Genomic DNA, 23,540 nt, shown 5'->3' on the forward strand with positions numbered 1-23,540 from the left:
ACCCTCATTAGACCCTTGGTTCCCCACCATTTTTGGTATGCTTTTTGTGTCTTCTACTGTGAAGACAGATGCAAAATATTTGTTTAACGTTTCTGCCATTTATTTATTTCCCACAATAATTCCTCCTGTCTTAGCCTCTAAGAGACCAAAGTTTACTTTTGCTACTCTCTTCCTTTTTACATACTTGTAGAAGCTCTTACAATCTGTTTTTATATTTCTTGCTAGTTTTCTCTTTCTATTTTTTTACATTTTTATCAATTTTTTGGTCGATCTTTGCTGCTTTCTGAAACTCTCCCAATCCTCAGGCTTACTACTATTCTTTTCAACATTATAAGCTTCTTCTTTCAATCTAATACTGTCCTTAACTTCTTTTGTTAGCCATGGATGGATCACGTTTCCCGTGGAGATTTTGTTTCTCAATGGAATGTGTTTTTGTTGAGAATTATGAAATATTTCTTTAATTGCTAGCCACTGCTTATCTACCACCATACCTTTTTTAATCTATTTTTCCAACCTACCTTGGCCAACTCACCCCTCATACCTATGTAATTGGCTTTATTTAAGCTCAAGACTCTAGTTTTGGACTTGGGCAAATCACTGTCAAACATAATGTAAAATTCCATCATATTACGATCACTTCCCCAGAGGATCCTTTACTATGAGATTGCTAATTTACCCTGCCCCATTACACAATACAAGATCTAAAATAGCCTGTTCCCTGGTTGGTTCCATGATGTAATGTTCTAGGAAACTGTCCCGAATGCATTCCATGAACTCGTCCTCCAGACTACCTTTGCTAATTTGATTTGTCCAGTCTATATGAAGATTAAAGTCCCCCACGATTATTGCAGTACCTTTGTTACAAGCTTCTGCTATTTCTTGATTCATATTCTGTCCAATGGTATAGCTACTGTTAGGGGGCCTATATACTACTTCCACCAATGTTTTCTGCCCTTTGTTATTCCTTATCTCCACCCATACTGATTCTACTTCCTGATCTTCCAAGCCGAGACCCTTTCTCTCTCTACTGTCCTTATGTCATCATTTATTATCAGGGCTACCCTCCCTCCTTTTCTATTCTGCCTGTCTTTTTGAAATGTCAGGTATCCTGGAATATTTAATTCCCAACCTTGGTCACCTTGCAACCACATCTCTGTATTGGCTATTAGATCAAACCCATTTATCTCTATTTGTACCACTACTTCCTCTATCTTGTTACAAATGCTTTGTGCATTCAGATAAAGAGCCTTTAATTTAAATGTTTTACCATTATTCCTGCTTTGACCTTATTCTCTGCTGCTCTGCTCTGCTACTGTTAAACGCTCTGTCCCTTTCTGTTTTATTTTCATTTTTATTTCCTGTGTCATCCATGGGGCATTAACTTTGATGCTCTGCCTTTTCCCTTCAAACTAATATGCCAAGTTTGTACCTGAACTATCACTTCCCTGAATGCCCTCCATTGCTCCATAACTGCTTTAACCTGCAATCGCCTTTTCCAATCTACCTGTGCTAAGTCCCTTCTTAAATCACTGAGATTAACTCTTCCCCAGTTGAGCATTTTTACCTTTTGATATTTTCTGGTCTTGTTCCAGAATTACTCTAAACCGAATTATGTGTGGTCACTATTAGTTAGATCTACTGTAACACACTCCACTTGCCCTACTTCATTTCCCAGGACACTATCCAACACTGCTTCTTTCCTTAATAACAACAGAAAATGCTGGAAAAACTCAGCAAGTCAGGCAACATCCGTGGAGAGAAATTTCTCTCCACGGATGTTGCCTGACTTGCTGAGTTTTTCCAGCATTTTCTGTTGTTATTTCGGATTTCCAACATCTGCAGTATTTTGCTATCGTACTGCTTTCCTTGTTGGACTGGAGACATATTGATCGAGGAAGTTCTCCTGTACACATCAGAAATTCCTCTCCTTCCCTACCTTTAGCATTAGAGTCATAGAGTTATACAGCACAGAAAGAGGCTCTTCGGCCCATCGTGTCCGCACCGGCCATCAAGCCCTGTATTCTAATCCCATTTTCCAGCACTTGGTCCGTAGCCTTGTATGCTATGGCGTTTCAAGTGCTCATTTAAATGCTTCTTGAATGTTGTGAGGGCTCCTGCCTCTACCACCCTTTCAGGCAGTGCGTTCCCGATTCCAACCACCCTCTGGGTGGAAAAGTTTATCTTCAAATCCCCTCTAAACCTCCTGCCCCTTATCTTGAAACTATGCCCCCTGGTTATTGACCCCTCTACTAAGGGGAAAAATTCCTTTCTATCTACCCTATCAATGCCCCTCATAATTTTGTACACCTCAATCAGGTCCCCCCTCAGCCTTCTCTGCTCCAAGGAAAACAACCCCAGCCTGTCCAGTCTCTCTTCATAGCTGAAGCGCTCCAGCCCAGATAACATCCTGGTGAATCTCCTCTGCACCCTCTCCAATGCAATCACATCCTTCCTATAGTGTGGCGACCAGAACTGCACACAGCATTCCAGCTGTGGCCTAACTAGCATTTTGTACAGCTCCATCATAACCTCCCTGCTCTTATATTCTATGCCACGGCTAATGAAGGCAGGTATCCCATATGCCTTTTTAACCACCTTATCTACCTGTCCTGCTGCCTTTGGGCACACCAAGGTCCCTCTGATCCTCTGTCCTTCCTAGGGTCCTACCATTCATTGTGTATTCCCTTGCCTTGTTAGTCCTCCCAAAATGCATCACCTCATACTTTTCAGGGTTAAATTCCATTTGCCACTGTTCTGCCCATCTAACCAACCCATCTATATCGTCCTGTAGCCTGAGGCTTCCCTCCTCGCTATTTACCACTCCACCAATTTTCGTGTCATTTGCAAACTTACTGATCACACCTCCTACATTCATATCTAAATTATTAATGTACACTACAAACAGTAAAGGACCCAGCACCGATCCCTGCGGTACACCACTGGACACAGGCCTCCAGTCACAAAAACAACCTTCAACCATCACCCTCTGCCTCCTGCCACTAAGCCAATTTTGGATCCATTGTGCCAAATTGCCCTGGATCCCATGGGCTCTTACCTTCTTGACCAGTCTTCCATGTGGGACTTTGTCAAAAGCCTTACTGAAGTCCATGTAGACTACATCAACTGCACTACCCTCATCCACACACTTAGTCACCCCCTCGAAAAATTCAATCAAATTGGTTAGACACGATCTCCCCCTGACAAAGCCAAGCTGACTATCCTTGATTAATCCTTGCCTCTCCAAGTGGAGACTAATTTGTCACTTATAATTTTTTCCAATAATTTCCCTACCACTGATGTTAGGCTCACTGGCCTGTAATTCCCTGGTTTATCCCTACTACCCTTCTTGAATAATGGTACTACGTTAGCTGTCCTCCAGTCCTCTGGCACCTCCCCTGTGGCCAGAGAGGTTCTGAAAATTTGTCAGAGCCCCTGCAATCTCCTCCCTTGCCTCACACAGCAGCCTGGGATACATCCCATCAGGGCCTGGGGATTTATCCAGTTTTAAGCCCGCTAAAACCGCTAGTACCTCCTCCCCCTCAATACTAATTTGTTCAAGTATATCACAATCCCCCTGCCTGATTTATATGCCTACATCTTCCTTCTCCATAGTGAACACAGATGCAAAATATTCATTTAAAACCTCACCTACATCTTCCAGCTCTACACAAAGATTGCCACTTTGGTCCCTAATGGGCGCTACTCTTTCCCTGGTTATCCTCTTGCCCTTAATGTACTTATAAAACACCTTGGGATTTTCCTTTATTTTGCCCGCCAATGTTTTATCATGCCCCCCCCCCCCCCCCTCTTTGCTCTCCTAATTATGTTTTCCCCATTAGGGTAATTAAAGTCTCCTAATATTACTACTGCTCATCCATCTTCTTCTCACATGTTAGGAATTCAAACTAAAGCAAACAGGAAGAAAAGGAATATTGAAATACAATTACATATTTAAAGTCCAGTAATAACATATTGGATGGCATTGAGCTATAGTTTCATATTCTTTCTCAGCTACGGATTTCAGGTATAATGTTATCCTAGCTAGTTATAAATTGTGAAAGCTGTACAGTATTAATGTTGTACAGTACTAGACGAAGTGCAACGCCAAATAAAACAATTCCCTGTACCGCACAACCTTATTATGTAATAAAATATTGACACGTTAACTTACTATCTCTAGCTGCTTAGTTGATAAATCTATAATGGTAAGCTATCTTTATAGAATATTAAAATACAGAATGAGCTATTTATGGTTAATAGCACAATGTAAATATTAATGAAAAATAGTGACCAGTGGTACAAGCAACAGTTATTAAAAATATTAGATTTTTTAACCAAGCAGGTTAGAATATGGAAGTGGTGACTCGCCATATGTTATTGCTGGATCAACTATAATACTGTAAAAATGCAGTCTCTATATAGCTTTGTGTCATAACTGTAAGGAGTTTGATCAGTACAGATTTGTTAGTTGACCTAGACCCTGCATATTTTGAGAATGACTATGAAATTGTTGTTTAATCTCCTATTTTAAGAATTGTTCCTGCCTTCATGCTAGGAATCTCCTCGGAACCTACTATTCTGACACCAAACACTGAAAGCAGCTGTGACTTGACAACAAAAACCAGATCAACAAATGACGACAGTACTTCACTAGACCTCGAGTGGGAGGATGAAGAAGGTAAAACTGCTTAGATTTGTTAACTTTTCATTCCTAATCTCAGTTATATCACTGAGCAGAAGCCAGGAATCTGACAGGAAAGGAAAATCAGCCCTAGCAAAACTTGTCTAGTAATGGCTGTTAGCTACTAAACACCCATGCCGCCATAAGTTCTCACTCAAGTCTTCAAGATTAGAACAGCACGCATCAGAACTTGGTGTTGCTGGACCAGGAGCCAATATAGGTCAGCGAGCACAGGGGTGATGGGAGATCGGAACTTGGTGCGAGTCAGGATATGGGCAGCAGAGCTTTGGATGAGTTGACGTTTACTTCAGATTGAGTGAGACCCTCAATATTTGAGCAAAGTTCTGGTTAGTAAAAAGCAAATTCAATCTGGTTTTATCCTCTTGTTTCCTTTCTGTCATGTTTCTCTTGATTTGATACCTGGCTTAAAACAAAACAAAGTGAAGTCTTTTTGGAAAAAGAAGAAATAAGAAACAGGTCATTTGGTTTTGAACTTCGTGATCTCAAAGGATTGGGGGTGGGAGGGGGGAGGAAAAGCGAACTAATGATTTTACTAGTAGCTGCTTATCTGAAGCTTCAGGAAGCTAATCAATCATTCCCCTTCTGAATATTTTTTACACACGCAATTGATTACATTATTTTAAGTCAATAAGAGGTTAAAGAGTCCTTTCCACGGGCCAGATTTAGTGGTCTTGAGGGGATTGCCTGCCACAGAAGTCATCGGCAACATAAGCTGTCAGTGGATGTGTAATGTATGCAACCGATGCTTCATTTGCTTGAGCAAGGACAAACAACAACAGCATGTGAGGGATGTAAAATAATATAAGGTGCCAAAGCGTTAAAGATCGTACCCATGTAGCCATATGTGCTCCCTCATAATGCCACGACCTACAGGAATAGAAAAAGATTCCACACACTCCATGTTCAGCTTGTTTTCAACTGTCAACCAAATTCTACATGCCACTGCTCCATTCCCAAGCAGCTGTCACAGTGCCTTCATATCTAAACAGTCCAGTGTCCAACCAATTTGACTGACAAAGGTAAGTCTTGGCGTGTTTGCTGAGTGATCAAGGCTATCCTCAGGATCCATGGCTCATGTTACCTATGCATTATCCCAGAACACCAGTTGAGTGCAGGTATAGTAATTATCAAGAGCACCATTGACACGTTGAAGCAGTGCTTTAGGTATCTACAACACATCTCAAAGAAGGTTTCAAGAATTATATGCTGCACAACTTCACCCTACAGAGAGGCATTATCTTAGAGATCATGGAGGAGGAAAACCCTCAAGAGCATTGTGAAGAAGATCCTAAAAAGACTACAGAGCAGAACCCATTATCAGTTGTGAAAGCCATCTCTTAGCTTAGAAATGTGGCCACAGCATTGACCATCCTGTCTACACCTTCCCTATGCCCTCCACAAATAGACCTTCAGCTACAATATTGTACATTTTTCATGCAACTTACAAAGCTCCCATTCAATACCCTTGATAAAACATGCTAGTAAATCTTTGCAGGAAGACTTTCTGCACACATGCTAGTTTCGGGGCAACCAAACTTTTAATGAACAAACATGTCATGACCTCAGTGGGGTGCTACCAGCAGATCGATAATGAATTTCAGGTGCAATGCAATCGGGAATGATCCTTCACACTGGCTCCTTCCAGCTCTTAAAGGGGAGGTTGCATCATTGTGCAGATCCTCATTATCAGCATTGCTGGCTGTGAAGGCAACCTGCAACCAATTCAATCCCCTGATCGTGATGGCTGATCCCACTCCCAGGGAGAGAGCTCGTCGTTTCACGGACGAGGCATTGGTTGCGGGAGAGGAGCGAAGGAGGGCAGTGCTGTTCCCGGACACTGGAAGGATGCCATTGCCCCAGGTCTTCAGGGCAATATGGAGGGAAGTGGCCCAGGAGGTCTCGTCCAGTCGTGTGGTCATACACAGCCTGACACAGTGCCAGAAGAAATTCAACGACCTTGCTTGGGTGGTCAAGGTGAGTACATGCTTCAACATACCAGAAGCTGAACTTCAGTCTGTACACATTGCACAAACCACCACACCCCACCACTCACCCACCAAGCATCTGCACCTACTCAAACTCACATCCACATCTCACACGTTGCCTACAATCACAGCTATTCAGCTACAGCAGGCATATCTCTCAAACACATAGCTGGACTCTGACTCAAACACATTTGTTTCTCTTGCAGGCCAAGATAGCCCACAATAGGCGGGAGCAGCAGAGAACAGGCGGGGGCGATGTGCAGCTCCAGCAGCTTTCAGACCTGGAGGAGCAAGTGCTGCGACTCATTGGGCAGCAGATGGTGGGCGACGTCGACCCCCTTGGAGGAAACAGCAGTATGTTCATCCCCTCTTCTTCTCTCATCCCACTTCCTCCTCACACCGCAAGCCTTTCCCACTTTCCAGCTCCCGATACTGTGTCTGCATTCCTTGCTCCCCTCCTGTCCCCTGCCCTCACCTTAAATCGAGTCTTGTGTCTTTATGCTTTCAGAGAATCGGCAACCAGATGACCAGCCTGTCCCTGAGCCTGCCACTGAGTGAGGAAGAACAGGAGGAGGAGCAAAGCACCGCGTCGCTGCATCTCTCACCCGCAGTCACCACCTCAGATACTACGCGATATTTAGAGGCAAGTTTAGTAGAGGGGTCTGCACTGGGTGATGCACCAGGGACGAGCAGGCTGCAGCAAGGCCAGGGGGAAAAGGGTAGCTGGAGAGGCAGCTCCCCGGAGGGCGAGTTCGCACACGAGTTCTGCTGCACAGGACTCGGATGAGGACCTCGATGGGGAGGTGTTCACAAGGGTGATGGGCAGACACTCTGAGATGATAGGTGCAATGGTAAGGGTGCCTGAGAGCCTGTCAGCAATGGTAAGGAGCGTGGAAGAGTCCACCTCCAACATTTCACAAAGCTCTGCACACATCATGGAGCCCATCATTTCCAGTTTGCAAAGGATGGTGGACTCCCAGAGGGACCGTGCGGATCCAGACCTCATGATGCGTGTCATGGGCGATGTGGCAGCTTCCATTGCAGCAGAGGTGGAAGCGATGCAACGTCTTAGTGCTGTAATGCAGTCAATGGTTGGTTGCATCGAATCTCAGACTGCTCTCGTGCAGTCTCAGCTTGATGCTACGCAAGCTCTGACTGCTGCCATCATCGATGGGTCCACCACAGCCCACCGGGGATCTCACTGTGTCGCAGCAGGCCACCAATCTGTGCTCCAGCAGCTCGCTAGGAATGCTGAGGTGCTGCCCCGGGGGAGTGGGAGTGGTCAGTGGAGCAGGCAGCTGCTGTCCTCTCTCAGGATGACAGCACTCCTGCTCCCTCCGCTGCCACTCCGCCATTGCCCTTGTCGCTGCCTGTCATCCAGCCAGCCCAGACTGCCGCCGCCCATGCTGAGCTGGTGTAGTGTACAGCCAGGCCTTCCAGACCCAGAGCTGGTCGAGGGCGTCCTGCTAGGCCATCTGTAGCCTCTGGCACCGACACTCAGCAGCCTTCCACCATCCCTGCTGCAGCCGCTGGGGAGACACTACGTAGTGGCACTAGATTAGGAAAGGGGACTGTAAAGAGGGGAAGTAAGGGTTTTCACAAGGGTGATTAGTCAATATTGTATATATGTGGTTACTGATTTTGGATAAATTTATTATTGCAATATTGCAGAAATGGTGATGTCTCAATTCAGCTTTGGGGTGTAGCATGGAATGTGAAATTGATGGATTGATGGCTGAGCGATCAGGAAGTGGCCTTGAAAGCATTTGAACCGAAGTCTGATGAGGTGGTCATGGACCTTTCTTGCACAAGGCCAATGGAATGGCTGGGTCCTCCATTGCTGCTGTTCGTGCTCCTGCTCATCTCCCTCTCCCTCCTCCTGAGGTGGTGCAGCTATGCCTGGTGGCAATGGCTGTGCCCTCATGATGGGCAAGTTGTGGAACATGCAGCAGACAATGACAAAAAGGGACACCCGCTCCGCCGAGTACTGTGGGGAAGACCGCTATCCTGGCATAGCCACATAGACGCTCGCGCTGCTTCTCTCTGGTCATGGGGAAGGAACTGTAGTCCCTTCTCCTTCTGTACAGAGCATCTGTGACCTTGCGGATGCAGTAATGGACGGCAAACTGCGATAAGTTAGATATGTCTCCTGTTGCACACTCGAAGAATCTGCTGGAGTAGAAATAGAGGGTGATGGTGACCTTGACTGCCATGTAGAGCACCCTGGTGCACCTGATGTGAGTCTTGAGGTCTGGCTGCAGGAGGTGGCAGAGCTCTGTGACCACGTCCTTGAAGCGGAGCCTTCTAAGACACTCTTCCTCAGTGAGACTGATGTAGGAGAAATGGTGCTGGAATAATCTGGGAGGGTAAGGCCTCCTGTTGAGAACTCTGTTGGTCCTCCTCCCTCTGGCCACATTTGGCAATCTTTCTCTCTGCCTCCAATGTCAACATTGGAGGACGAGATCCAGTGCCAGTACAGCCCCCATTAAATTTGGAAATACTGCACTTTAAAATCTCACCTAATGAAACTGTGAATAATTTTTCTAAGGCAGAAAACTCCTTCAAGTGAAAACCTCTGAAATCGCTCAAAACGCCTGTTCGCCTATGTCAAACTGACAAGGCAGCATTCTTTGCCGACTTAAAAAAAAACGGATGTTGACGCCTTTATATAGCGCTTATCCGACTGCATACAGCCTCCTCTACCTGTCGTTGCTAACGGCAAGCGCTCAGGCAGTGGGCGAGAGTGAATTTCTGAGCCGGGGCGCTGTCCAGCCAGATGACGTCATGATCTCCGGGCGCAAGGGATCGTGGCGCTAGTGGTTTGGTTACTGCTGCTGCAAATCTCCACCTCAATTTCGCAGGCGTCGGTACTATCACCGCGCCCCGTCGCAAAGCCAGTAGCGCCCCCCCCGGAGGAGCTAAGGTACTGAATTTCTCCCCCTTTGTGTTTGCTTCCATGGTGCATTCCTTTGGTGATGGTGTGTGATCTATGTGCTTTTAAACCGAATCTGGTGTTTCATCCAGGTGCTACTTTGATACCACAAGTACACAAGATGGCTGGCTGTTGTGTGTGCATAACAGCCTCTTGAGATTGTGACCCTCACATCCTGACTGCAGAGTCCTGAGATGGAATTGCTGCAGGCTACAACATGTCTGCTGCTGTGTGGCAGCATGAGCTTGTGTTTTTTCTGTAAATTTCTGGGTGAAGTCTTGGTGTACGTGCACCCTGTAGGGTCAGAGCCATTCATGGTCAGGCTTGAAAGTACTTCAAGTACTTGAAAGTACTTAGATGAAATAAACATAGTGAGAGAGGAAGTATTAAGGGGTTCAGCAACTTTAAAAGTGGATAAATCCCCAGGCCGGATGAAATGTATCCCAGGCTGTTAAGCGAAGCAAAAGAGGAAATAGCAGAGGCCCTGACCATAATTTTCCAATCCTCTCTGGCTTCAGGTGTGGTGCTGGATGACTGCTAATGTGGTGCCCTTGTTTAAAAAGGGAGAAACGGATAGACCGAGTAATTACAGGCCTGTCAGCCTAACCTTGGTGGTGGGAAAATTACTGGAAAGAATTCTGAAGGACAGGCTAAATCTTCATTTGGAAAGACACAGATTAATCAAGGATAGTCAGCACGGATTTGTTAAGGGAAGGTCGTGTCTGACAAACTTGATTGAATTTTTTGAGGAGGTAACAAGGAGGGTAGATGAGGGTAGTGGGTTTGATGTAGTGTATATGGACTTTAGCAAGGCTTTTGATAAGGTTCCACATGGCAGACTGGTCACAAAGTTAAAAACCCATGGGATCCAGGGCAATGCGTCAAGTTGGATTCAAAACTGGCTCGGAGACAGGAAGCAGAGGGTAATGGTTGATGGGTGTTTTTGTGACTGGAAGGCTGTTTCCAGTGAGGTTCTGCAGGGCTCAGTACTGGGTCCCTTGCTTTTTGTGGTATATATCAATGACCTAGACTTGACTATATTTTGACTAGACTTGGGGGTATGATTAAGAAGTTTGCAGATGATACTAAAATCGGCTGTGGTTGATGCTGAAGAAGGAAGCTGTAGACTACAGGAAGATATCATTAAATTGGTCAGGTAGGCAGAACAGTGGCAAATGGAATTCACTCCGGAGAAGTGTGAGGTAATGCATTTGGGGAGGATTAACAAGGAAAGGGAATACACAGAGTAGTGTAGAGGAACAAAGGGACCTTGGAGTGCATGTCCACAGATCCCTGAAGGTAGCAGGCCAAGTAGATAAGGTGGTTAAGAAGGCATACGGAATGCTTGCCTTTATTAGCCGTGGCATAGAATACAAGAGCAGGGGGGGGTTATGCTTCAACTGTATAAAACACTAGTTAGGCCTCAGCTAGAGTACTGCATGCAGTTCTGGTCACCACATTACAGGAAAGATGTGATTGCACTAGAGAGGGTACAGAGAAGATTTACAAGGATGCTGTCGGGAGTAGAGAATCTTAGCTATGAGGAAAGACTGGATAGGCTGGGTCTGTTTTCCTTGGAACAGAGGAGGCCTTATTGAGGTGTATAAAATTATGAGGGGCATAGATAAAGTGGATAGAAAGGACCTATTTCCCTTAGCAGAGGAGTCAAAAACCAGGGGTCACAGATTTAAAGTAATTGGTGGAAGGTTTAGAGGGGATTTGAAGGGAAATTTCTTCGCCCAGAGGGTTGTGGGTGTCTGGAACTCACTGCCTGAAAGGGTGGTAGAGGCAGGCGCCCTAACCACATTTAAGAAGTACTTGGGATGCTCTAACCTGCAGGGCTGCGGACCAAGTGCTGGGAAGTGGGATTAGGTTGGATAGCTCTTTGTTGGCCGGCGCGGACACGATGGGCCGAAATGGCCTCCTTCCGTGGTGTAACTTTCTATGATTCTATGAAGACAATTTGAGGGGTAGGTATGTGTCACAGATGCTCAATGCACCACATTGTTTTTGTATCTTCACACTTCACTTGCATTTATATAGCGCCATTAACGTAATAAAATGTCCCAAGGCAGGAGCTTTATCAAACAAAATTTGACACCGAGCCACATAAGGAGATATTAGAACAGATGACCAAGTTTGGTCAAAGAGGTAGGTTTTAAGAAACATTTTAAAGGAAGAAAAAGAGGTAGTGAGCCAGAGAGGTTTAGGGAGGGAATTCCAGAGTTTAGGGCTTTGGCAGCTGAAGGCACGGCCATCAATGGTGGAGCAATTAAAATCGGGGATGCTCAAGAGGGCCAGAATTGGAGGAGTGCAGAGATCTCTGAGGTGTGTAGGACTGGAGGAGATTTGAGATAGGGAAGGGTGAGACCATGGAGGGATTTGAAAACCAGGGTGTGAATTTTAAAATCGAGGTGTTGCTTAACCAGGAACCAATGTAGGTCAGCGAGCACAGGGGTGCGAGTTAGGACACGGGCAGCAGAGTTTTGGATGACCTCAATTTTATGGAGGTTAGAACGTGAGAGGCTGGCCAGGTGTTGGAATAGTCAAGTTTAGAGGTAACAAACGCATGGATGAGCGTTTCAGCAGCAGATGAGCTGAGGCATGGGGCGAGTCGGGCGATGTTATGGAGGTGGAAATAGGCAGACTTGGTGATGGAGCAGATATGTCGTTGGAAGCTCATCTTGGGGTCAAATATGACACCAAGGTTGCAAACAGTCTGGTTCAACCACAGACAGTTGCCAGGGAGAGGGATGGAGTCGGTGGTTAGGGAACGGAGTTTGTCTTCCCAATATTTAGTTGAAGGAAATTTCTGCTCATCCAGTACTGGATGTCTGACGAGCAGTCTGACAATTTAGAGACAGTGGAGGGGTCGAGAGAAGAGGTAGTGAGGTAGAGCTGGGTGTCATCAGCGTACACGTGGAAACGCTGTATTTTCGGATGATGTCACTGAGGGGTAGCATGTAAATGAGAAATAGGAGGTGGCCAAGGATAGATCCTTCGGGGACACCAGAGGCAACGGTGCCAAGAGTGGGAAGAGAAGCCATTGCAGGTGATTCTCTGGCTATGATTAGATCGATAAGAATGGAACCAGGCGAGTGCAGGTGATTCTCAGCTGGATGACGGAGGAGGATGGAGTGGTCAACCGAGTCAAAGGCTGCAGACAAGCCAATCAGGACAAGGAGGGATAGTTTGCCTTTGTCACAGTCACATAGAATGTCATTTGTGACTTTGATGAGAGCTGTTTCGGTACTGTGGCAGGGGTGGAAACCTGATTGGAGGGATTCAAAAATGAAGTTCCAGGAAAGATGGGCACGGATTTGGGAGGTGACAGCACGTTCAAGGACTTTGGAGAGGAAAAGGAGGTTGGGTAAGGGGCTGTAGTTTGCAAGGATGGAGGGGTCAAGGGTTGGCTTTTTGAGGAGGGGGTGATGACGGTACCTGAGGAGAGAGAACCGTTAACAATATCAGCTGACGTGGGAGCCAGGAAGGGAAGTTGGGTGGTCTGCCGTTTAGTAGGAATAGGGTCGAGGGAGCAGGCGGTGGGTCTTATGGACAAGATGAGCTCGGAGAGGGCATATGGGGAGATAGGAGAGAAACTAGAGAAGGATGAGAGTTCAGGGCTATGGCAAGGAGGATCCTTAGAGGAAGTTTGGCTCCCTGGGCACAGGCAGCTGATCGAATGGTCTCAATCTTAGTGACAAAGAAGCCCATGAGCTCCTCACACTTGTTGTTGGAGGTGAGAGTGGGGGAGAGGGACTGAAGAAGATGGTTCACAATAGAGAAAAGAAGCTGGGGGTCATCTTTGCATAGTGAGCAGTTTTGGCAGATGAGAGCACAACTCGATAGTGCTTTATTTGGTCCTGCCAGATCTGGTGGTGAATGGCTAAACCAGTGTGACAGGCTGCAACATGATGCTCTTTCCATGTCTGTAACCATCTTTATACCAGCCGATAGGATGGCTAGTCTTAATTGGCGGGATGGATTTATGTGCTCCACAACCCATACAATGAGGGCAGCTACCCATACCCACCAAACATGAATATCCTGTTGGATGTGAACCCAGAATTCAGAGCCTGAACTTCAGTCTCCACTCCTTATAATTGTCTGGAGCGGGGTTTGAACCCTGCATATTCTGACTCGGAGGCAGGAATGCTACCACTAAGTCAAAGAGTCGCTCCTAATACACTACATTAATGAAAGGTCTTAATGTTGTTTCTTCCTAAAATGATTGTTTAACGACATTAAGATTTTTTTGATTCATCTTCCAGTCTGGTGGAGGTGGCATTCTCCTTGAACTGCTGCTCTTGTGGCTTGCAGCCCTCACTGCCAAAGAGATGGCTCTCTTCATTGTCTCACATTGTCCAGAAATATCTCTCTGGCCCCATCTGAGAAATGGTCGACTCCCTGACCTCCTGATGTGTCAGGTTGTGTCCAACTCTGCCTCAAATCTGAGATCTTGAGCGCAAGTTGGCGACACTTAAACTTTATTAAAGTACTGTGCTCCTCTTTCCCCCTCTAACATAGAAACATAGAAGATAGGAGCATGAGTAGGCCATTCGGCCCCTTGAGCCTGCTCCACCATTCAATGCGATCATGGCTGATCATCCAAGTTCAGTACCCGGTCCCTGCTTTCTCCCCATACCCCTTGATCCCTTTAGCCTTAAGAAATATATCCAACTCCTTCTTGAATATATTTAATGTATTGGCCTCTACTGCCTTCTGTGGTAGAGAATTCCACAGGTTCACCACTCTCTGGGTGAAGAAATTCCTCCTCATTTCTGTCCTAAATGGCCTACACCTTATCCTTAGACTGTGACCCCTGGTTCTGGACTCCCCGACCATCGGGAACATCCTCCCTGCATCTAGTCTGTCCAGTCCTGTCAGAATTTTATAAGTTTCAATGGGATCCCCTTTCATTCTACTAAACTCCAGCGAGTACAAGCCCAATTGTCCCAATCTCTCATCATACATCATTCCTGCCATCCCAGGTATCAGCCTGGTGAATCTTCGCTGAACTCCTTCCATGGCAAGAACATCCTTCCTCAGATAAGGTGACCAAAACTGCACACTCAAGGTGTGGTCTTACCAAGGCCCTGTACAACTGCAGCAAGACATCCTTGTTCCTGTACTCAAACCCTCTCGCTACAAAGGCCAACATACCATTTGCCGCCTTAACCGCCTGCTGCACCTGCATGCTTACTTTCAGCGACTGGTGCACAAGGACACCCAGGTCTCGTTGCACTTCCCCTTTTCCCAATCTATTGCCATTCAGATAATAATCTGCCATCCTGTTTTTACCACCAAAGTGGATAATCTCACATTTATCCACATTATATTGCAACTGCAATGCTTCTGCCCAATCACCCAAACTGTCCAAATCATCGTGTAGTTTCTCTGCATCCACCTCACAGCACACACGCCCACCCAGCTTTGTGTCGTCTGTAAATTTGGAGCTATTACATCTAGTTCCCTTGTCTAGATCATTAATATATATTGTGAATAGCTGGGGTCCAAGGACCAATCCCTGCAGTACCCCACTAGTCTCTGCCTGCCATTTGGAAAAAGACCCGTTTATTCCAACTCTTTGCTTTCTGTCTGCCAACCAGTTCTCTATTCAAGTCAATACCTTGCCCCCAATCCCATGCGCCTTAACTTTACACGCTAATCTCTTATGCGGGACCTTATCGAAAGCCTTCTGAAAGTCCAAATACACCACATCCACTGGTTCTCCCTTATCTATTTTACTAGTTACATCCTCAAAAAATTCCAGTAAATTAGTCAAGCACGATTTACCTTTTGTAAATCCATGTTGACTTTGTCCGATCCGGTCACTGTTTTCCAAGTGCTCTACTATTGCATCTTTCATAATGGACTCTAGCATTTTCCCCACTACCGATGTCAGGCTTACCAGTCTGTAATTCCCTGTTTTCTCTCTACCACCTTTTTTGAATAGTGGGGTAACATTAGCTACCCTCCAATCCATGGGTACTGTTCCAGATTCCATCGAATGTTGGAAGATGATCAGCAATGCATCTACTATTTCTAGGGCCACTTCCTTAAGTACCCTAGGATGTAGATTATCAGGCCCTGGGGATTTATCGGCCATCAATCCCATCAATTTCCCCATCACCATTTCCCTACAAATACTGATTTCTTTCAGTTCCTCCCTTTCATCAGAACCTATGTTCCCCGACATCTCTGGGAGGTTATTTGTGTCCTCTGTGAAGACAGAACCAAAATATGTATTTAGTTGGTTACCCATTTCTTTGTTCCCCATTATAAATTTCCCTGATTCTGACTGCAAGGGACCTACGCTTGACTTCACCAATCTTTTTCTCTTCACATATCTATAAAAGCTTTTACAGTCAGTTTTTATGTTCCCTGAAAGCTTACTCTCATATTCTATTTTTCCTTTCTTAATTAATCCCTTTGTCCTCCCTTGTTGAATCCTAAACTGCTCCCAATCCTCAGGTTTACTGCTTTTTCTGGCCAATTTATATGTCCTCTCCTTGTATCTTATGCTATCCCTAATTTCCCTTGTTAGCCACGGTTGAGTCACTTTTTTGTTTCATTTTTATGCCAAACTGGGATGAACAAATTCTGTAGTTCATCCATGCTGTCTTTGAATGTTTGCCATTGCCTATCCACCGTCAACCCTTTGAGTGACATTCCCCAATCAATCCTACCCAACTCGCGCCTCAGACCATCATAGTTTCCTTTATTTAAATTCAGGACCCTAGTCTCTGAGTCAACTACTTCATTCTGCACTTTAATGAAGAATTCAATCATATTATGATCGCTCCGACCCAAGGGGCCTCGTACAACAAGATTGCTAATTAATCCTGCTCTGAATTTACGCTTGAGCAAATTTCCAGTATAGATGTACTGTTTTCACTCTGTTCCCACCTCACTCCGTTACTTGCTCACTCTGGTATACTCTGTCTGTTCACCTCCAAGTTTAATTTGGGTCAGGAGGTTGTTGTACCCTTTTGATGCCATCCATCCTAGATTTCACAGTGTAGTTCTGCGGAGTGCATTTTGTTTACTGAGGTCAAGACTTTAGGGAGTCCTGGTGGTTGTTTATGTTGTAAGGAAAGAGGACTTTTAAGTAATTTGTTATTAAGTAGCATGAAATGTAATGGCCAAAACATTTTTTACAGTAATGAAATGTCACAGATACAATGGTGAATATCCTGAGAGATACCAACACTTCTCAATTCTGTGTTGGACAAAAAACATCTTCACATTGAGCAAACCAGTTCTTTTAAATTCAAGGGAACAATTCTGCTAGTTAAATCAAAGAAACAAATCATTCTGATCTATTGATTAAAGACCCAGTTTGATCTTTATGCAAATGAAACAAGCAATTAAAATGTTCCTGCAGTATTTTATACCAGTATAAATTAAGCAAAATTAGACTTGTTGCTTTAACATGTAATGATTACCCTTTTTCTAACTGACCCAGTGAGTTTCTTTGAATTTTGGTTTCAACATAGGAAGTGACAATCTTGAAATAACATGTACGACAATGGCTCGTTCCTTTTTCAAAAAAACAAGAACTAAACAAAGTAGTGAAGTTATTTATCGGGACGAGATTGGTCCTGCCAGTAACCCTCACCACCCCCCCATCCCCACCCCTCCGCGAGCAAGAATGAACTAATCTCAATTATTGATAGGAATGGCAATTAAGATTGCGGATCTGAACTTGCTCTGAATAAAATTTCCCACTTCTGCAGGAGTGAATTGTCTTCCTTTTTTCCCCCTACTCTCTCCTTTATGCATATTTTTCTGCAGACTATCATTGGGACTAAATAATGTTTGGTAGCAGGTTGGTAACACTGCGCCAAGACGACCACGGTTAGTAGACACTCTGAAACATTGGCCTCAATATTACCCCTCGGCGGGGGGGTTAAAGATGTAAATACGGGGACCATGTCCCCAACACGTTGCGCACGCGCCCACCGCCTTTTTTATGGTGACGGATATCTGGGCGTCCAAGTGCCCCTCCGTGGCGAGGCGGGACACTTCATTAACATATTTGAATCGGGCTCCCACATTGCAATTGGGAGCCCGCTTTAAAGTTCACTGCTGCTACGTGTGTTTCCCAGGGGTCGGAAAACCCGGCAGTGAAAGAAAGGCTGGAGCTGTCAGCTCCACAAGGTAATCCAGAAATTCGGGTCGGAGGCTTCCCGCGGGTGCAAGCCCCTGACCTGCACTTACCTAGCGCGCTGGCCGTTGTGCTGTGGACCCGCGTGGGATTCCGATCCTGGGCCTGCTCCAACTGCTGGTGCGCAATGCTTGCGTATCCCAGGGGCGCAGTTAGTTCGAAGCGTGGGCCAATTGTAGCAAGGAATCTGTCAAATCTATGATTAGAGTTCAGCCCCAAAACATAACTAAAACTTCAAATATATATTTTTTTAAATAACTATAAATTACATAAACAACTATTTTAAACAATAATTTAAGTTTTTGAAAAATTAATTACAGTTTTTAGCGGGGCTAAAAATAAACTTGCCTTTCTTTAAAGTATTTAAAAATAATAAACCTGTGGAAAAAATGTTTTAATCATAATAATCATAATCAACTTTATTGTCATTGTTAGTGCACAAGTGCAGTACAACGAAATGTAGGTACATTTAGATTGAGACATTTAAACATTCAACATTCATTTGGCTTGTAATACATTAACATAACCATAACCATAATAAAGTGCATTGGCAGATGTGCAGGCTTTAGAGTTTATTTGTGGAGTTCAGTAGGATGACAGCCCTGGGAAAGAAGCTGTTCCTAAATCTGGTCATTCGGGTGCGAATGCATCTGTAGCGTCTCCCAGATGGCAGGAGAGCGAACAGACTGTGGCTGGGGTGGGTAGGGTCTTTGATGATGGTCCGTGACCCCCGTAAACAGCGTTTCTGGTATATGTGCTCTATGGTCGGTAGCCGGGTGCCGGTAATGCGTTGGGCAGTTTTGACTACCCGCTGCAGGGCTTTCCGGTCATAGTAGCTACAGCTGCCATACCATACTGTGATACAGTTCGTCAGGATGCTCTCTATTGTGCAGCGGTAAAAGTTAAGAGAGGATTAGGGGTGACAGGTTACATCCCTTCAGCCTCCTTGGGAAATATAGGCGCTGCTGGGCCTTCTTCACCAGAGAGGAGGTATTGAGGGACCAGGAGAGGTCTTCCGTGATGTGGACTCCGAGGAATTTTACTTAATTCACCACTTACCTTGTTAAAAGCAGGCCTTGCGACTGCTTTTTAAAAGCGTAGCTCCTGGGGACTCTCCCTCCCGCAAAAAAACCAGAAGTTCCAGGTGTACGTGCTGCCTCTCCGGCGCACGCGTTCGGCCTGTGAACCCCTTCCTTTAAGGGAACGGAAGTTCCGGTTTCCCGCGCATGCGCAGTGCATGCACGAAACCGAAACTTTTGTAGGGCCTACGAGTGAGTACCCAGCGCGTACTCACCCGTGGGGACCCGAATTTCTGGTGCCTTTTTCAGCACTCCTTGAGGGGCAGGAGTGTTCCCCCTCTTTCCCCCCACCCCCTCCCCCGGATCCCTCAATGAAGCCTTCAGCCTCACCCCCTGCCGATCATGGCCTCTTTTCTCCCCCCCCCAACCCCCCAACGATTGCGAGGGGCCGTCGCCATGGATCCCCAACTGCGGCCACCTGCCGCTAGTTTTCCCTCCCACCTGCCCACCAGACTGTCAATTTCGCCAGCTGCTGGGTGAGAAACGGAACAAAAAAATGAGAGGCCCTGCCGTTAAGTGCGGCAGGACCTCCATGTCCCCGGGTTCTTCAGTCGTTTTCAGCCTTCTGCAAATATCAGGGTCATTATCTTTGGGATCCATGCTTGATCTACTGACTTTTTAATGAAGGGTGTTATTGCAGATTAAGGTCTGCCGTGACTACCACCTTGGGTGGTTCAGTGGCATCAGTTGCTCTTTTAAGCAGTCGGTGTGTCTTTTATAGAAGTTGACTCTCCTATAGGTCCTATAGATCCTTATGCAATAGCATCCCCGTGTGAACTGGATTGGATATTTGTGTCCATCGCACAAATGTTTCTTCAAATTTCCAAAGCCAAACTGAGCGAACACTTTGGAAAACCTTGATATGAATTGTTAAGTTGCTTTATTTCACGGTGAGTGAGCAATAGCTATTATCAGATTCACTTAGTTCAATCAATGCAATGTATGCTAGTTGGTGTAAAAGAGAAGTCTTCCCTCCTCTCAAGCGAACCCCCTGAAATAAGGGGTTGACGCTTGCCCAATAGCAACCACTAATTCACCAGACGAGCGCCTTGGATAAGTTTCACGATCTTTATTCAAGCATATGCAGGGGGAAAATCTCAGTCTCAGCCGCCCGAGAAAGGATTCTTCCAATGAGTATTAAATACATGCAGCAATTATACCTAACTCGGGGCATGCACCCCTCGTGCACGACTCTTCTATGATCATTGATTGGTGTATAGTTTATTAGAGGGGCTGCATTCATTCGTTGCCTCTTATCAGAGAGGTTGCTGAATGGTTCGCAGAGACCCATCTCTACAGCATGAGCATGCTAACTTATCTGTTTCTACTCTAGTAATGAGGTGATTACCTTATTCTATTAAAATCGTGTTTGTCCTGTCTTATCTATCGTTCTACATTCCTAAGCAAGGACAGGAGATGAGCTTACTTGCCTTATTCTTATTGTTTCTACTCACTTTAATTCCAGAAATCCTTTTAACCCCTTACAATCCCCCCTTATGGCCCTTGGCTGTGTGCCCAAGCCAGGCCATTACCCTATTACTTTCGAGTGGGTGAGCCCCAGGTTTGTCCCTCTGCTTGAGTAGCTGCTTCCCAAACTGCAGGATCGGCCTGTTGGCTTTCCCATCGAGGTTATATAAGATAAGTCCTTTCTGCCGGACTGTTTAAATTTGCCAGTTTTTTAATTATCGCTCTCGCTATGGCTTGTCTCTTATTCCTGCTACATTTTTGACAGGATAACAACAACAAGATCACCAATACAACGCCTTGTACGACAACCAATACATGAGATATTATCCTTATCCAGGGGTGTATTTGCACATTGAGTCCAGCATGCCAAAACTTAGTATACCAAGACCGACTAGCCAACATTTCTTCAGTGTCCTTTTGTAGCTTATCTATTTCTTCCATCAAAATAACATACTTTCGTCTCTGCTTCTGAATGTCATGCTCCTGTTGGGTCTGTTTTTTGTTCAGTTCGGGTATCGGTTTTCCTTGTGGCCTTATTGCCTTTGTATACCCTTCTCGGATAGTGTCCGTCACTGCCCCATTAATGGTTCTTTCTTTTAGTTCAGGATATATGATATACCTGTTTATATGTGTCTCTTCTTGTGGCGTAAAGCAGAAGTCAGTATCCGTGATAGCACAGGAGATGGTCCCTCCCTTATTCATAACTGTCATATTGGGTGCCTTGGTGCTCACACACCATTCTCCATTCCCTCACGGGGCGGCGGTTGTTTCGGAATCCCATGTTATTGGCGTGATACTCAGTTTGCACCCTTCCATTCAGCCATATCCACAGTCATTCTTGGTGGATCTCGGCATAAAACAACTTGATTATTTTTATAACAATCATCTATGTTAATACCCCTTGTACTGTTGTCCAGACATGTGATTAAAGAGAACAAGTCAGGGTAGCGCAAGCGAGTTTGATTCCTTATCTCCCCTATATTGTTTGTTTGCTTTAAGGGATCTCCCTTTGTTACATCATACTGCGGTGTTGATAGTACAAATCCTATTATATTTAAATGTCCGGTTATGCATCTAGCTTTTGGTATCCAAGCATGACTATTCCTCCGTACCTCACACGCATGAGTCATGTTTTTATCTAAGGTCCAATTGGTAAATACATCATTCGGTATCCAATCCGGCACTTCATTTTGGTTATGTTATACTTCACTGAGTATCCATGCTCCGTACCCTGCGCAAACTATTTACGACTGTAGTTGCCGGCTCACGTCTTCCCCCGCTTTGTTTATCAAATTTATAGTTCTGGCGTGGTCCTGTAATCTGTGGGCCACTTGTAGCAATTCTCCCTCCGCGCCATCACCTAGCTGTGCCTGCAGTCTTTGGTTATCCCCTTCCCTACCCAACAATCCTTGTAAGATTCAGATTAGGGCATCAACCCGATCGTCTATGGTATGCAGGTCTATAGTGTTCACAGTCGCAACCCCTGCTGCGTATCCCGCACCTACCATTTCTAGTATCCCTCTTTTCTCCCGGTCCCCCTTTCTACCTGTCCTCCTTTTCACATTAAATGTCATGGTTCTTGATTCAGGGCCTTCAAGTGCTCGTAGGGTCAAGTTATTGCACAGGTTTATGGTTTCCTTTCCACAAAAGCTGGGGATGGTTATAGCCGTTAGGTTTAGGAACACTGTAATTATTTGTTGGCGTACCCCAAAGTGTATTTTATCCTTGGTTTTCTTTATTACCAATCCCCCTTTTGCTCCAGATTTCACAGTTGGGCACGTAGGTGGTGCTGGGGCCGTGGTGGTGGGGACTGTTGTGGGGGACGAAGGGGTGGGTTGTTTAGTAGTAGTGGGGTCATTGCGAGGGCTAATCTTCCAACACCAATAATGTGAGTCTGGGCATTGGGAGCTTTGGGAGATTGGGCAGATTCCCCATTCATCCTCCCCTTGTTGGGGGTATCCAGAGAATTGAATGTAATCTAGCTCGCATCTTACTTGCACCCCTTTATCCGGCACACATGAGAATATCTCATCACTATTCTTCTTGAAACATATGGTGCCAACCTCTTTCCATCTCACTACCATCCCTCTTAGACCCGGCTGGCACACAGGAGATGCTGATATATCGTTGAATATGCTGATACCTGTTAGTCCGATACTACAAATTAAGTTTGGGGTTGTTCCGATTGTCATTGTTAATGTCCCTTGCTCCTGATCACAGCTAACGTCGCTCGAGTTTCTTTAATTGTTGGTTCTTTTGGCCGGCCTGCACAGCTTCTCCCGTAGCTCCCCCTATAAGGGATAAGATCCTGTAAAACATAATATTTCCCGGTCGTCACCGGTTAGTTAGGGTCCATGCCTTTTCTACTGGGTCCAGTGTTTCCATTTGCTGGTGCCCCTTATATCTACGCATGCGCACGTGTCACTTACCATTATTACCTGATGGGGGCCGGTCCATTTTGGCAAGAACTCTGGTTTCTCTGGGTTTATCTTTACCATTACCTGACTGCCTACCTGGGGTATTTGGACTTTCTGTTCCTTGGTGTCGTTCTCTAAGTCTTTAATTACTTGCTGGACTCTTAGCCTGTGCTTTCCGGTCGTGTAGTTCCTTGCAGAGTTCCGTCACAAACCTCCGTATTCTGTCTTTATATGGTCCTACGTCCTCACTTCCTGTGACCAGTACCTCGGGCAGTCTCATTGCTCTTCCTGTCATTAACTCAAAAGGCGTCAGTCCTGTAGTCCGGCTAGGGCTTGCCCTTAATTTCATCAGGACTCGGGGTAACATGTCCACCCATCCCTGTCCGGTCTCTTCAATTGCCTTGGCTAATGCTGTCTTTAAGGTCCTATTCATTCGTTCCACTAATCCGGATGTCTCCGGATGGTATGGGATATGGAATTTCTATCTAATCCCAGTAGGGTGCATGCCTGTTTCATCACCTTTCCCGTAAAATGTGTACCTTGACCTGAGTCCAACTGCAGTGGCATTCCTCACCTGGGTATTATTTCCTCAGCTAAGATTCTAGCCACCGTTTCGGCTGAGCAATTTCTAGTGGCGAAAGCTTCTATCCATCTTGTAAACTGATCTATTATAACCAAGCAGTATGATTTCCCCTTTTGGCTGGGTATCGACCCGGTAAAATCTATCTGAGTTTTCCCAGGGTCCCTTTGGTCGGGGTTGGTGTCCCATTCTGACCTTTATTTTCCCA

At 45.5% G+C, this 23,540-nt stretch overlaps 1 protein-coding gene and 1 pseudogene across 2 annotated transcripts in view; one reads left to right on the forward strand and one right to left on the reverse strand.

The window, feature by feature from the left end:
* The window catches only part of ap1ar (adaptor related protein complex 1 associated regulatory protein), a 161,925-nt gene that overhangs the window by 121,177 nt on the left and 17,208 nt on the right, over positions 1 to 23,540 (forward strand). For both annotated transcript variants that reach the window (XM_085962222.1, XM_085962221.1), the window contains one exon: positions 4,556 to 4,678. In XM_085962222.1, the coding sequence (XP_085818348.1) occupies positions 4,556 to 4,678 (123 nt within the window). The remainder of the gene's footprint in view (positions 1 to 4,555; positions 4,679 to 23,540) is intronic.
* On the reverse strand, positions 16,777 to 23,032 carry LOC147122941 (uncharacterized; annotated as a pseudogene).

This window comes from Somniosus microcephalus, chromosome 2, assembly GCF_052327205.1.
Source record: "Somniosus microcephalus isolate GS21.2 chromosome 2, FLI_Smic_1.0, whole genome shotgun sequence".
NCBI classification, from domain to species: domain Eukaryota; kingdom Metazoa; phylum Chordata; class Chondrichthyes; order Squaliformes; family Somniosidae; genus Somniosus; species Somniosus microcephalus.